The 15,799-nt window shown below is 41.1% G+C and overlaps 1 protein-coding gene across 1 annotated transcript in view; it reads left to right on the top strand.

Moving 5' to 3' along the window:
• The window catches only part of GUCA1C (guanylate cyclase activator 1C), a 36,260-nt gene extending 25,582 nt beyond the window's left edge, over positions 1-10,678 (top strand). Inside the window, exons 2-4 of the mRNA XM_026659035.1 lie at positions 3,251-3,400; positions 6,657-6,744; positions 10,548-10,678. Of these exons, the coding sequence (XP_026514820.1) occupies positions 3,251-3,400; positions 6,657-6,744; positions 10,548-10,678 (369 nt within the window). The remainder of the gene's footprint in view (positions 1-3,250; positions 3,401-6,656; positions 6,745-10,547) is intronic.
• Positions 10,679-15,799: the final 5,121 nt, after the last annotated feature.

The raw sequence follows: 15,799 nt of genomic DNA, 5'->3' as shown, positions 1-15,799 counted from the left end.
TTTATCCCCTAACCATGAATGAAGAATCTATCTTTATATGATTATTGGAAGGGTGTAAATGCTAAGCACCATATTCTTATCTATATTACACCAGTAAAAATAATTCCACTAGTTAATGGAAAAGTCCCTATCACTACAAGACACTGGGATCCAGGTAGCTCCATCACACCTTTTGGGCTTGCCTCTTCCTGGACCAGAAAAGTATTCACACCATATTGGAGTAAGGGTCTGTGTTAGCCAGTTAGGATAGATCTAATCTTGCAACCCTTGGCTGTGGCCAGCTTAGCAAGGTTGAAAATAATTTCTGAGCATCTTGATCTCATTAATAGTTAGCTGTGATTCCCAGAGGTCTTAATTGACTCGTGTTGTCTGTCTTCAAGCAGCTGAATTACAGACCAGAGACAGAAGGTACATTTTCACAACTCTCGGTGTTCTTGCCTCTCACATTTTATATATGTGTTTCTTTTTGGAGAAAAAACAAGAAACTTCTTATGGTCTATTAAAATCTTGAGAGCCACCACCTACAAGAACAATTTCTATCATTTAAAACTTTCAAGCAAGGACTGATCTCTTTAAACACTTGAACATAGTCCCCTATTTTCTCCCTTTGTATAGTCTTCTTTTTAAAGAGTTTTTATTCATTAACATTATTGTTTCATGTGAGCACCAAATAAGGATTTTAGCATTTATTAATTGCAAAGTCCTCAACAATCCAAATGCCTCTTAATGTTCTGGCAGTAACTATAAATTACAAATTATAACTTCTTAAATACCCAGGCAGTCCTTGCAATACTGCCTCTCTTTTATTATTAACATGAATATCGGCCAGATCCTTCAAAGGGATATGATTCAGACCCTAGAGGAAGATCACAAGAAAATTACCCAACTGCGAATTTTTGATATGTGATTGAGATATGACTGGAGTAAATTCCCCTTCAAATTCTTCTTTGCTTTCTGCATCTTCAGCACTACTCCATATCATAGAAACTATCAAACTGGATCAGATCTGTGGACCATCTAATCTAGTGTCCCATCTCTGAGAGTGGCCAGCATTACATGCTTCAGAGAAGGAGCAAAAAATGCTGCAGTAGGTGTGCCATACTGTCCGGAGTGGTTCATGAGCAAGAATACCCACCTCAGGGCAGATCATTATGAACCAGGGCACAAATCCCACTCTATCATTCGATTTCACAACCAAGTAACAAGTGTAAACTCCTCAGGCACTATACAGTCTTAACTTGGAGCCACACACAGTCCCCTTGGGCATTCTGTTCTATCTTGTCACCCAGGCAAGCTTGACTCGGTGATATATTGTCTCTTTTACACAAAAGATCACAAAATATTCAGGTTACTCCCAGTGCCAAAGGATCAGTCACTTACCCCAGGTCAATTTGCACCCTAGATCTCACACCAAAGACATGGCTTGTAGCCAATATTGTAACAAGCTAACTAAAGGTTTGTTAAGCAGGAAAAAGAAGTGAGAGTTATTTACAAAGTTAAAGCAGGTAAGCATACACACACACACAAATGAGATACAAACTTAAATTCAAAAGCTAACAGAAGCTTCTATAATAAGCAAGCTTTCATGTCATTCGGGGCTAACCCAAGCCAAGCAGCTTGGGGATCTCTTGCTAATGTTTAGGAATCTTTGTCCCTCAGAGTCCAGACAGCACAAAGAGACCCTAATGCCCTCTGGTCAGCTCAGGGATTTATTATCTCCACCTCCCTAGAGCCCAAGCTGATAGGACAAGCACTTCTGCACATGGGTGGGTGGTGGGGGAGCAATCAACAAAGTCTTTGTTCCACAATGGCCCATTTGGATTCAATAGTCCTTCCTGATGGGCAGGAGATAATACCTCCTCTAGAAATCCAGCATTTTGCATTAGGTGAAGTTTTTTTCCTATTTGGTGAGTTAACATAGTTTCAGAACAAACATTTTACAGTTATGGAGCAAAGACTTAAGTATCACCTTTTATAGTATGGGCTACTGATATAATACGTAGGATTAATACATGCAGCATCCTACAAGCATTCCATAAAGTCTAAACACTTCACACATTCTTATAACACTAATATCTATTTTAACTATACTAACCCACAGGTAAGCAAGACTGGTTTCCAGCTATGCACTTGTTAGTGTTCAGTGAGGCCTGGGCCATGGCATGATCTACCAGCGTCACAAGGCAGATGTTGGCTATTGTCCTCCACGAAGGTCTCCTCCTAATCCAATAGTAAGAGACTGGTTTAAATTCTGAAGCATGAGGTTTTTATAGCCATTCCAAAATTTGTTAGCTGGAGTCGAAGAGAGATTGGACACTTATGTGGATAAACAATATCCAGAGTTATAGTTAAAGCTAAATTCTTGGCCCCAATGCCCTGTAACAATGACCTCCCACCGAGAGATCAAGTCCCTGCCCTTTTTCCCCACCCCCAAAGTGAAATTGCCTCTAGATCTCCCACTTGTGTCCCCAGCACTCCAAAGTCTTGCAATTGCTAGTCTACCTAGCAGTTGTGGTGTTTATGCACTCTGGCCAGCTCTGGTCCTGTCAGTCGCTGCTGGGGCAATACTCAAAGCCTTCTGTGTTGTATCACTACTACTGTTCCTTTATAAGTAGGCAGCAGTCAGAAAATGAATGGGTTCTGGATCTCTGGGGGACATGAGTGGTGCCACAACAGGTAAACAGTAGGATGGTGGGACAAAGTTTTATTTACTTATGTTCTTTTTAAGAATTCATTGGAGGGGGTGGGAAGGATGGGAGAAGGGGAGATCACCAGTAAAACAGCATTAGGGTGGGTGAGTTTACCACACGAACACCACAGGGAGCAGGTCTGCTGGGTATGAAGATGTCATTTTTCAGTCACTTTTTCAAAGCATTACATTTTAATGAGCGTCATTTTGGATCATTAGTACCAGTGAAGACAGGCTGCTGGAATTCCTCTTTGGGGCATGGAAGTATATTGAGAAGCCATTTTCTGTATTCCATTCCAGACCAAGTCAATATCAGCTGCTTAGCACAGAGCTGCCCCATGGCTCACAGGGGACGATATGATATGTACTAAGGCTCTTTTCCACATTGATTTAGGCTGAGCTATGTATTATTCTTTTTAAATGCCATGGAAGATTTTCACAGCAAGGTGCTTTATAAATGAGCTTATATTATATTGTATTAGATGACCTGCTTATGCAAGATTGCTGCCAGAATGAAAGCAGACCTTACTTGTTAAACACTACTTTTTTAATCTTCCTTAGGATGGATTTATAGACTTTTTGGAGTTTATAGCCGCAATAAATTTGGTTATACGAGGGAAAATCGACCAAAAACTGAAATGGTATTTTAAGCTATATGATGCTGATGGAAACGGATCTATTGACAAAAAAGAACTCCTAAGCATATTCACGGTAAGCAAGTCATATACAGTAGCAATTCCATTTAACATAGCACATTGCCTTTGGCGGAGTGATTTGCCATGTAATGTAAATGATTCAGCTACAGTTTACCAAATGTTTCTGGTTGGAGATGTTCTTGCCATCATTTATGCTTGTTGAGGTACATGTATCTGAGTATTTTACTTCAAGCCTTATCCTACAGGTGTACCACTTGAGTCAAAGAGAAATACTATAAATCAGTTATTTACTGTAGAGAAATTATTTTGATAAACTGCACTATACAGAAGAACAAACCTGTACCAGCATAATGAATAGAGCTGATCAACATTTTTGAACCATTTTTTTCATAGAACAATGGCCTACTCTCAAACTAAACTTTTTACACACAAAAAATGATGCTGTCACCATTTCCCAATTTTTGTAAAATTTCCCACAATATCAACTTTTATTGAAATAGTGTTCAGAACAGTTAGATTTGTTTAAAAACTCAATTATCAGTAAGCAAATGCAGTTTTGGTAAATGTAATGGATGTGTGGAAGAACCTCAAAATTATTGTGATATATTTTTTTATAAAAATTCAGAAAATTTCATGGAACCAAACAATTGCCAAATTATTTGCAAAATCATTTCCCCATTCTACCAACTCTGTTGAATAATAATTTGCATTTAAATAGTTCCTTTCATCTAAAATGACTTAAGGTGCTTTGCAAACTTATGGAACTGTCTTAAAAACAAATCAGAAGTATAGGAGGACTCTTTACAGACAGGTAGGACAAGGTTCTTGCTCCAAAGAGCATACAATCTTGAAGACTCAACATGAGTCTTCTCCTGATTCGTTGCTGCTGCCGATGAGTGGCTGTATCTTCCAGAAGAGCTGAGACCCTTTTAAGGGCTGCTACCAGAAAGGCAAGATGTGGTAGCTAGGTTAGCCATATGTTGGCAAGAGGGAAGTTGCTGGACCTCATACTTCTGAGCTGCTCTGAAGAGAGGGAGAGGAGAGGTTGGCAGGCCCAGATTGCTCACTGGCTCCATGTTGAACCTTACGCTTCTCTAATATAGGTGTTACACCTCTTGTGTAGCTGGGGAAACTAAGGTGCAGACTCTTTGAGCTGGCCTTCATCTAACCAGGGAAATTGCAATGATTTAAATTAAACTGATTTTTAAACCAAGAGTTAAAGCCAGCACAGCCCCCGGTGTGGACATTCTTATTTCAGTTTGAATGTCTTACTTTAGCTTAACTTAATCCAGTTGCCAATTGATTTAACATAAACTTAAATAAATCACTTATGCCAAATAAGATTGTCCACACACTGGTTTGCATCAGCTTAACTATACCACTCACTTTGTGCAATAATAACCAAAGTCTTCCCTACACAGGAAAGCTGAACCAGTGTAAACCTAAGATCTGAATGTAAAATGATAAAGTCCTGCTCCCTTGCTGTAACCACTACACTACAATTAACCATGATAGAGTGTACTACTTTCTCCCCAAAGCTTCAGTAGGTTCATGTAGAATGCTAAAAATGGATGTAATTTGGAGTATGATCAGATGAATGCAGACTAATTCATATAGCTATTCTTAAAGACTGGCTATTAATTAAAGTATTGCCCATAAAATAGCTCAAGGCAAGGACAGTCATGATTAGATTTCCACAGCAGATGCTGGATATGATACACTTTAAATTTCAATATTAAGAAAAAAATAACAATAAACTCTAACGTCTGATTTTTCTGTACCATTAGGAGTGTGGCAATATCTATATCCATAGCTGGTTATATCACACAGCAAATTTGTTGAGCATATATATTTAATGAGTCTGTTGGCATCATTTACAATTAAAGATAGGCTTCCTGAGCCATACTTTGTGGCTTTAGCCCGTTGATACAGAGAACACAGTTGTAGTGAGGCCCACTTTTTTGATTGACAGCATTTTACTTAGCCTGAGGTGTTGACTTGTCATGTCTGTTGCTAGATTGAATCTTGGGTGGCAGTGCTTAGAGATGAACACTAATCTTTCTACTTCATGGTTTGCAAAAATATTCATGGAAAACAAGTCTCACATATGCTCCTGTGACTGCATGCAAATTTGTGGGCATTTTGAAATGCCTGAGTCCTCTCTGCCTCTTCATAAGTGCCATCCAGTCAGTGAAGAGATTTACATGACCAATCACAAACAAATAATCAATAGCTAATCATTACAAATAACCCATATACTGAAACATATTCAGATACAATGCTTGGGGTTTATAGATTGTATTATTATTTATAAATTTGCAGGAGTCATTTGGGTTAAAATGTTCAACAAAATCTCTTTGGAGATGATTTAGGAAGAAGGTGACCAGATGTTCAAATTTTATAGGGACAGTCCCAATATTTGGGGCTTTGTCTTATATCAGCGCCTATTACCTCTCACCCCACCCCACCCCACCCCTATTTTTCACACATGCTATCTGGTCACCCTATTTAGGAACAGAAATAAAGGGCTAAAATCATAGCCTCAGTTCTCTTCTACCAGTGGATCAACAGCTATAATAGTAACTCTAAGGCCTGATTCAGCAGATCCCTTAAGCATTTGCCAAGTGCATTGTAGAACTGGAGTCTCAGTCATTATTAGTGGGCAATACTTCTACATCACGTCACAAATGGCACTAAATGACAATCTTAGCAGAGAAGACTGCAACCGAATGGGACCAATTTGCATTTTCCCTCCTAGAGGTAAGTCCCTCCACCAACAAGAAAGTGGTAGAGAAGCTTCTGTTTAACTCAATCAGAGGATAAGTAAAGGCCTTCAATATCCAGGGCTATCCGTCTGACATTTATTTGTGATCACTGGAAAAAAAAATTTTTTTTCAATAGAAAAGTTACATAAATTTTCTCACCATATTCATTCCACTGTGTAAAATATAGTTGTTGTTTTTTAAAATTGCACAGAACATTATGCATTGTCCAAACCATAGAATTCTCTAGGGCAGGATACAAGTCCTGCTGTGGAATCTAAAGTGTGTTTCAGAATTGAGGTGTCACATGGTTTGACTAGACCTTTAATGGTATGTAAATTAGGTCTATAATCCTTCAGGCTCTGTTATGATAATTAAATTTCCAATCCTCATTACTGAAGATTTACTTGAATTCATAGCTGTTTCTTTTAGTGGCTCAAATGGATTGTTAAGCTGAAGTGTCACAGACAAGTGCCTCAGTTGCTGCCACGTCCTTTCTTAATTTGAGGGACCAAACCCTGAAAACTCTTCCTTTATTTGTGTTTTCAGGCTATCCAGGCTATTAATGGCAACCAGAGTATGACTCCTGAAGAGTTCACAAACATGGTATTTCAGAAGATAGATGTAAACAATGATGGTAAGAGTCTGTACCGCTTCACTTGACTTTGTCATTGTTTTTTTCTGGGAGGAATGGGGGTAATATTGAATATATATATATGTATAAAAAGATTGAAGTGATTAGCAGTAGTAGTAGGCCTCATTCTTCTCTCATTTACATGTATGTCAGAGGAGTTACTCCTGATTTCAACTGTTGTATCAACTAGACCAGAGGTGGGCAAACTACAGCCTGCGGGCTGGATCCGGCCCATCAGGGCTTTGGATCCGGCCCGCGGGATTGCCACTCCTGTGGCGCCACGGGCCCCGCGCCGCTGCTGGAAGCGGCCGGCACCAAGTCCCTGCGGTCCCTGGGGGAGCGGGGACAGAGGGCTCTGTGCACGGCCCTTGCCTGCAGGCACTGCCCCCACAGCTCCCATTGGCCGGGATCAGGGAGCTTCAGGGGAGGTATTCGCAGGTGAGGGCAGCACGTGGAGCCTTCTGCCCTCCCTCCCCCAGGGGCCGCAGGGACGTGGTGCCAGCCACTTCCGGAAGTGACGCGGGGCCAGGGCAGGCAGGGAACCTGTCTTAGCCCTGTTGTGTGCCACTGCCACCCTGGAGCTGCTCCAGGTAAGTGGTGCCGGGCCAGAGCCCGCACCTCAGCCCCCTGCTGCACCCTGAGCCCCCTGCCGCACCCAGAACTCTCCTGTACCCAACCCCCTGCCCTGAGCCCCCTTGTACACCCTGCACCCCTCCTGTACCAAACCCCCTGCCCTGATCCCCCTAGCCCCCCACCTTGAGCCCCCAACACACCCCTCCTGCACCCCAACCCCCTGCCCTGAGCCCCCTTGTACACCCCGCACCCCTCCTGTGCCCCAACCCCTTGCCCTAAGCCCCTTCCTGCACACCACACCCCCTTCCCGCACCCCAACCCCCTACCCCAGCCCTACATTCATGGCCCTGCATGCAATTTCCCCACCCAGATGTGGCCCTCGGGCCAAAAAGTTTGCCCACCCCTGAACTAGAGTATCATCAGGCCCATTGACTTACATGCACATAATGGCTGTAGGGCCCCCATATTGCTTTTTTCTAAAATATTGTGCATCACAAGACAACATAGAATTGAAAATGCATTTGGAAACTAAAATCTTGATCCACCATTTGGAGTTGGGGCAAATGTTTATAATATGAAGTCATCAAACTTCTTCATAATTTGGGCCGCATCTTAATAGTGTCTTGTGATCACCTCTTCTGCCAGTGGTGATCATGCAGACCACATTGCCCTCTCAGTAGCAATCACATAACATCTGTGTGACTATTACCACAATTGCTGACAAATCAGCAATATTAGGAAAATATTGTGTAGCAAGGTCATGCATTATCAGATTTTTATTGTATAGCTATTGGTACCTAAAGTTTAGTTTTAAAAATAACCTGTGTGCAGTATTTACAGATCATAAATAGTATCCCCTTGGATGCATTTTTCCTGTCATTTGGCTCATCTTTTGTCAGAACTCAGATTCCAGGCTCCAAATGTCAAATGCCAATGTTCTGGACTCTACAATCAATCATATTGTTATGCTTTCTGCTGTTAATGAAACTGATTTATGTAGCAATTGGACTGTAATCAGTAATCCATAGCAAAAAGAATCTGTAAATAACATTGAAATCAGACCAGGATTTGGGCCTAGTATTTTGGAGGAGGTGCTACAGTGCTTCTGACGGTAGAAAATCAGAGTAAAAGTAAACTGTTTCTTCCTAGTTCTGATAGCTGCATCTCAACACTGTCTTTAAGTAATTCTGGTGTTCAGCACAGACTCTGGAAATCTGGAGCACTTTACGTGAGTCTGTCATTATCTAATCAATATTTGTGCTCTGAGTGTCCAGTTACAACACAGGCTTCAAATACATCAGGACTAATTACTACAGTTGAGAATAGATGTTGCTGTGCAGCTGGCTAACTGTAAACACCATAGTTTGGAGGAGCCTGCATAAGTGTTATCATTTCCTTTATAGGGCTGTGCAGTTAAGTTTCGCCTTTATGCAGCTTTCACTAGTGGCCTTTCCCTCCTCCCCACCCCCAGGAAATGCAGAGCATTCACAGCTGCCATTGATTTCAGTGAGAGTTGTGGTTGATTAGTTCCTCTGTTAACAGACAAAAACTACCTATGATCTGATTTTCAGAGTTTGAAATAAAACAGGCAGGGTAGGCAATGCCAGTTCCATACTCCCAGTGATCTCTGTTCAGATCTTGAGTGAGACAGAACACGAAAATAACAAGGGTCCCAACTCACAGAAAATCATAGAATCATAGAATATCAGGGTTGGAAGGGACCTCAGGAGGTCATCTAGTCCAACCCCCTGCTCAAAGCAGGACCAATTCCCAACTAAATCATCCCAGCCAGGGCTTGGATATTGTGTTAATTTAGATGGACTCTATGGGTCCAAAGAGTCAAAGGAGTTAACATATCCCAGTCACTGCCCAACATGAAACAGTGTTAAACAAGATTCGGGGTTTGGTATACAGGCACCTCAGCTTGCCTAGTGCGATGGTAAACACATCATTAACAATCGTTTAAACCATTTATTAAAGATACAGAAAAAAAGGAAAAACAGTCAAAGCCTTTGAAGAGGGAGATATTAATTAAGGCTTTCATTTCAATGACATCCCTTGTTCCCTTTCCCTTTAGCTGTAGAGAGCTTTTAAAAGAAAACCCTTTGTTTGACAGTCTTTTAGATGGTATTAAAGATGGTAACAACTGCCCTTTTTGGGGAAAAGAGAAGTTAGTTGAAATTGACTGTAGTTGCTGTTGTAAAGTTGGATCCCATTTCCTGATAGATAAAACAAGACAAACACGCTAGAGGGGAGAGAAAAGAACAGCAAAGACAGAAAATGCAGCTTCTGTCTCTGGTGTTGACTTTCACTTGCAACCTCACTTCTGGAAAAACACAGACATGGCACACGGTCTATTGAGCCACTCCAAGACCTGGCAACCAGGACCTGTGTCAGGCTATTAGGGCATTGCTTTTAGCTGCCTTTCTGGTCACAGGTTTACAGCGGTATTGTAAAATGGCCAGCTAAGCTAGACTCTTATTAGACAGAAGGAAAAAGGAGAGGGATAGGAAAGAGAAGAAATTAGGTGTGGCAGGAAAAGGATAAACAAGGGGGGTGCGGCGGCGGGAGGTGACAGTCTTTCACAGCCCAGGTGGTGTTTGGGATTCAGCCAGAGTCAGTGGAGGTGGTGATGTCATCTTAATTTCTCTCAAGGCCTGGTCTGGTCAGGACATTTCTCAATATCAGGTTGACAAATGCCCAACAGTATTACAGTAGATCCTGGGGTTCCTGGAGATGGTGGGAGTGTTAGCCATGATGGTTAAGCTCACTGCAGAGGTTGTCAGTAGACAGCTTCTTTTCTGCTTCTCTCCTAATTTCCCTCCCAAAGTTTTCTTTTAAGGCTCCCAAAAGGGATTGATGGACAGAATAGCTCATCCTCTCATTATTTTGTCCACCAGTTAGGCCTAATTTCTGACACATCAGTTTGGATTCACTGATTTCCAGTCCCACACTCCTCTTGTTTACCAGGCATGATCTTGACACACTCCTTGAGTTATATCAGTAGGCCTTTTTGTTTGGACTAATTCTATCTTTCTGTTTCCCTTTTGCACCTTTTCTCATCAACATTTATTGTTATAGGTTATTGTGACATTTTATAAACGTTAATCTATTTTCCCACAGTGATGCTCACAAGTGGGGTAAATTTGTAAGCCCAATTATTACAACAGGGCTAAGAGGGATCTAATAACCTGTGGCCTCCAGTTTCTAAACTGCATTTTATTTCATTTTAGGGGAACTGACATTAGAAGAATTTATCAATGGTGTGGAAAGCGACGCAAGCCTCTTGGAACTGATTTCAAAAAGTTTTGACCTTTCCAATGTACTTAAAGTCATACAAAGTGGGAGGCGGCACAGCATCTGAGGTTTTCTGACCCTGAGTGGGGTCTGTGACACCACGGATATTGCAGGGAAGATAATATTTAGTACTTTCACAGAGCTTTAAATCTTCCAAGCTCTGCATAGACAGTCACTGACGTCAAACTCCAGGAATAATTGTCACTTCAGAGATTTCACCCTTGAGTCCGTACCCTTTTTTCCTTTCTTTCTTTCTTGTCAATGGATGCAGCAGCCACTGAACATGAAACTTTATCCGCACGCAATAGTAAATCTATTTGTTGCAGTACAACCAGCCTCTCTGATCACTATCAACACCGTTCTCAGTAATGGATAAACACTGATAACAGTACAAAAATTAACCTTTGCAGAAGACCTTGAGCTAATGAATTGCTTCTTTTAAGTATAGGTTGTTTAACCTGCAATTTACAATGTGGTGATAAACCATTAGATAGGATTGGCTTCTATCTGGATCAATTAAGAATGAAGCTTAAAATAGGAGTGGATTATCTGGGAAACACCTCAATCAGCTTACTGTGCCAGAGATAAACATCCATTTGGAAAAGCTGTTCTTGGTTTTATTACATCTGTAAATTAAAATGACTTAATGCTTTGATATTTGATGGGGGGCTTATTAAACCTAGTTTTCTTCTCACCTTAATCTTAATGCAACCATTAATCAATTCATTAGCCTTTGGAACTGTCGAGTAACACGGCTCCTTATGGAGCAATTATTAAAAAGTCCAGAAGACAGTTTAAAAAATCCCACAATTTTACTTTATAAATAATAAGATTAGTTGCCTGAGCTGAAAAGAAACTTCATGAGCAGACTGCAAAGGCAGAATTATAGTTCTCTCTGGTTCCACTGAGGATTGAGTCTCTCTCAAATCTGCAACAGTTATCAAATTACAAGCATTATATTATAAGAATAAATACTCATTGGCTGATCATACCATGGGGCATGACACCGGTGCTAGTTTCTTTTGAAAGCATCAGCTTCATGCACATTAATGCTTGCCTGGGCTATTGCACCACATAGATGAAGGAAAATTATCAAGGCTTGAAAATGAAAATGTTTTTCTCCCAAATTCACTTCAAATCTGTGTCCAATTGCACATGATATGTGCCACATCATCTGTAATTATTATACCAGTTGCTGGCTTGATCAATACAGCAGACAGCCAGGGTATGCAACAAGCAACACTTGACATTATAAACAGTCCTGACATTATAGCTTTGACATTTAAATCTTTCATTTCCCTTCCAAAAAATGGAATGATAAATGAGACTGCTGGTGGGTTAGAACTTTAAAATCTTCTATTTATTCATTATAGACATATTACTATGTCAACATCAGTCTCATTTTTTCCCCAACTTAAGGACTTAAAAAGTGAGCTTGAAAAAACAATAAGGGATATTTCTGTTTTTAGACTCTTTTGAGGGCATTTATAATTCAAAATAGGCTTTGATTTAACACACGAAGTTCAGAGTTAATAATGTTATTTAATCAATTTGAGTACATTGAAATTGTTAGGTTATAGGCTCTTAAACAAGTGAAGTGATTATCTTTTCAAACTGACTACTACACATCTATTGTGACCTTTTTCATAAGGGTTTTTTTACTATGCAGAGATTTTTTTAAAATTGCCTAACTATTGTATCGAACTGTAATTACATATTAGAAATGACCAGGTCACAAGGAGTGTTATGGTCTATGAAAGGAATAATGAACATGAGAAATCTTAGTTGACTCTTTGTTAAACTATGGGCAGGGCTACTCTTAGGCTATGTCTACACTTACAAGCTTACAGCGGCACAGCTGTACCGATTTTTCACACCCCTGAGGGAACAAAGTTTTGCCAACACAAGTACTGGTGTAGACATGGCCTTAGATGCTGCAGCTGTGCCGCTGTAGCACTTCAGTGGAGATGCTACTTACATCGATGGGAGGCCTTCTCCTGTTGTTGACAGTACTCTACTTCCCCGAGAGGCAGTATCTATGTTGATAGGAGAAGTCCTCCCCTTGCCATAGCACTGTCCACACCCTGGGGTTCGTGGGTTTAATTGCATTACTCAAGGGTGTGGATTTTTTACACACCTGAGTGAAGTAGTTATACCAACCTAATTTCCCTGTCTATATCAGGCCCAATACTTAAATGAGGAACTGAAATGCCAAAATATCATACATTAAGATTATTACTATTATTATATTTGTATTACTGTAACACCTAGGAGCCCTAGTCAGGAGCCAGAACCCCATTGTACTAAGTGCTGTACAAATACCAAAGGACTGTCTAGCAGAAACCCAGGTCATTAAGAGACAATTAGCCTCTTTCTGTTATGCCTAAATATTGCAGCACATTTGCCATCTCAAAATTTTGCTCATCATTGGTCTCTGCATTAGTTCTTCATATGTTTGGTCATGTACAAGGGTTTTTATGTATATACATATATATAATTTTTTTCTTAGTTGCTTAAGATATATTTCCTTTCGCTAGCTCAGAAGACAATTTGAGGTACAGGTGCACTATGAAACAAATGCCTTAGGGCTACAGATTTACCATTGATTCCACCCCTTTGAATTCGTCCCCTGCTCATCTAGTATATGCAATGAAATTGGGTGATATCTGGAAAATGTGTCAATTTTGACAGCCTAAAGGTTTGCTCAGAGCCAAATTACAACAGCAAGTCAAGACCCTGGGCCCCACCTGTGATGGATTTGGAGCTGTACTGTAATAATCTATGGATAGTGTATGTTGACCTGGTAACTGGAATGTTTACGGTATGGATATAATACTTTTAACACAGGGGCAATGTAAGGAAAAACTAGCAGGAAGCCAATGAATAGCTCAAGGTAAGCCACCTCTCAGCAAACACTTGAGAGTTGTTAAAGGACAATGTCAGAGGCATTTGGCTTGATCTCCTGCTGAGCCTACAAGAGCAATTTTGTCCCAAACCCTTGCTACACAGAAGCACAAAAGGATTATAGCCGTTTTTAAAGGAACACTCTCGTCAAGAGAGGGGGAAATGATTTGGGGTAGCCAGACAGAGACTGACACCTGCAGGGGACATCTGAAAAAAACGAGGCCTGTCTATGTAACCATCGGAGTATGGTAGGGGTTTGGGTAAGACAGATGTGTGTTTAAACTATTTGTAGTTTTAAAATCCTTTTGCTCTTTTTGAGTTGTTCCTACTGTTAAAATAAACAATACTTTGGTTTAAGACAACTGTCTGGTAACTATTCACCACTGGCCACATACTTCTGCAGGGAAGAACTGCACGTGCCAAACCTAGTCGGACCTGTTGGTAAACACAGTTGGTACACAGGGTGATGGAGCCCAGGACGCTGTCTAAGGCTATGTCTATACTACCTATGTTAGGTCGACTTACAGCCACCACATTAATTACTGCAGTAGCTGATGTCCACACTACTGTCTTTCTGTCGGTGGTCTGCTTCCACTGACTGAAAAGGGGCAGTGTGGGGGGCTGAGAACCAGGGCTCTGAGCTCCATGCAGCTCTACACTAGAAGCCCAGCTGCCCCCCCCCCCGGGGGTTTTCGCCTTCCTGCTTCAGCCTGGGAGCAGGAGGACAGCTGCCATGGGCTTCTCACCTCCGACGGGGAGATCCGCACCTGGAGTCTGGTCACCGACAGGAAACCGGGATCCCTGGAGGCAGCAGGGCTCCCGATGGGGAGTGGAGAGCCCAGGGGGCAGCCCAAACTGGGAGCCTGGGTGGCAGCCCAGCTCCTGAGCCGTGAAATTGACAAGCATGACAGTCAACAGCTGATATAAAGAATGCAGTGTCTACACAGACACTGTGTTGCCCTAACTGCACCGACATAAGCCCTATGCCTCTCGCTGAGGTAATTTTATTATGTCGGCATAGCAGGGGAGTTACAGCAGCAGGAGGAGCATTTCAGTGTGTGTACTTCCACTGTTTTGTCGATAAAACTGTGTAGCATAGACAAGGCCTTAGAGTGGGACAATTGCAGAATTTCACTCTGAGATAGGTAAAGATATGAGACCTGAGAGGGAACATAGGTACAACCAGCCGTGTAACCATGTGTCACCACCTTGTAGCCACAGTACTCTGTGTGCCCAACTCAGAGGTGAGGGTTCCATGTGCATGGAGCAATTGCATGACTGAGCCCTAGATAGTTTCTAGGGATTGGCAAACCCCACCTACGCTTCTAAGCCTTCACTGAGCAGACAGTATAACTGTGGCTTCTTTGGTAGCTTTCCTCTCCGCATACGAGCTTTTTTAATGTTAAAATGCATTCATGTGTATATGCTCTTCTTATTCCATTTGGAGAACAACCAAAGGTAATCAGCGTTACAATCCCCCTTTCTTAACTAATTTATAAATCCTGTCAATTACTATCTTAATTTTTTTCAATGTTCTTCTCACAATAACTTAATTTAGTGAGAACCTAACAGCTAATTTTGTCTGAGAGTCTAGGAAGCAAGGCTACAATGAAATTGCCTTTTTCTACAGTTAAGCATTTGCATGTTCATTAAAGTGACATTCCTGCACCTGATAGTAAATCCATACATCCCCAAAGAGGTAGGAAGGAAGTCTGATGTTATGTGCAAGAGATATAACTGCTCCATTTCATTTTTGACCTGATGCAGGACTGGTTCTATCATACAGGTCAACTAGCAGCTAAATGTTCAAAACTCTTTGTGTGGGTGACTGCATGCTGGGAACCAGTGGAAATTTGTTGAGATGCTTAAGGAAGCAGAAGCTCATAGAATTGGCCCTGGATTGACCAAGTGGAAAGGTTTAAAAGATAACTGAATTATCAGAAAAAGAGATCCAGAAAGCAACTTAGGATGTGAGTTGTTTGCACAGTATAAATTGTCAGCTCTGAAGTATATTTCAGAAGAGTTGAACCAAGCATGCCAGATCTTGTTTTTACAAATGCTCTATTGACTTTCTCTTATACAAAAAACAAACACACAGGGGGATGATTCAGATTTGAATTCCATTTTATCCAGGCTATCAAAGCTCAAGAGTGATAGAGGATGGTGGTGTCAGGTAAATATTTGCTTCTTTTCAATCTATATTTTTGAGTGCTTGCAATTTAAGGAACATGAGCTAAGGAACACACAATAAATTTTTAAACTAACTGGATTATCTAGAAATATC

Source organism: Terrapene carolina, unplaced genomic scaffold, assembly GCF_002925995.2.
Source record: "Terrapene carolina triunguis isolate 2854851 unplaced genomic scaffold, T_m_triunguis-2.0 Scaffold558, whole genome shotgun sequence".
NCBI classification, from domain to species: Eukaryota; Metazoa; Chordata; order Testudines; family Emydidae; genus Terrapene; species Terrapene triunguis.
Note: the sequence above shows the minus strand (reverse complement) of the source record. Positions and strands in the feature narration are given on the sequence as shown.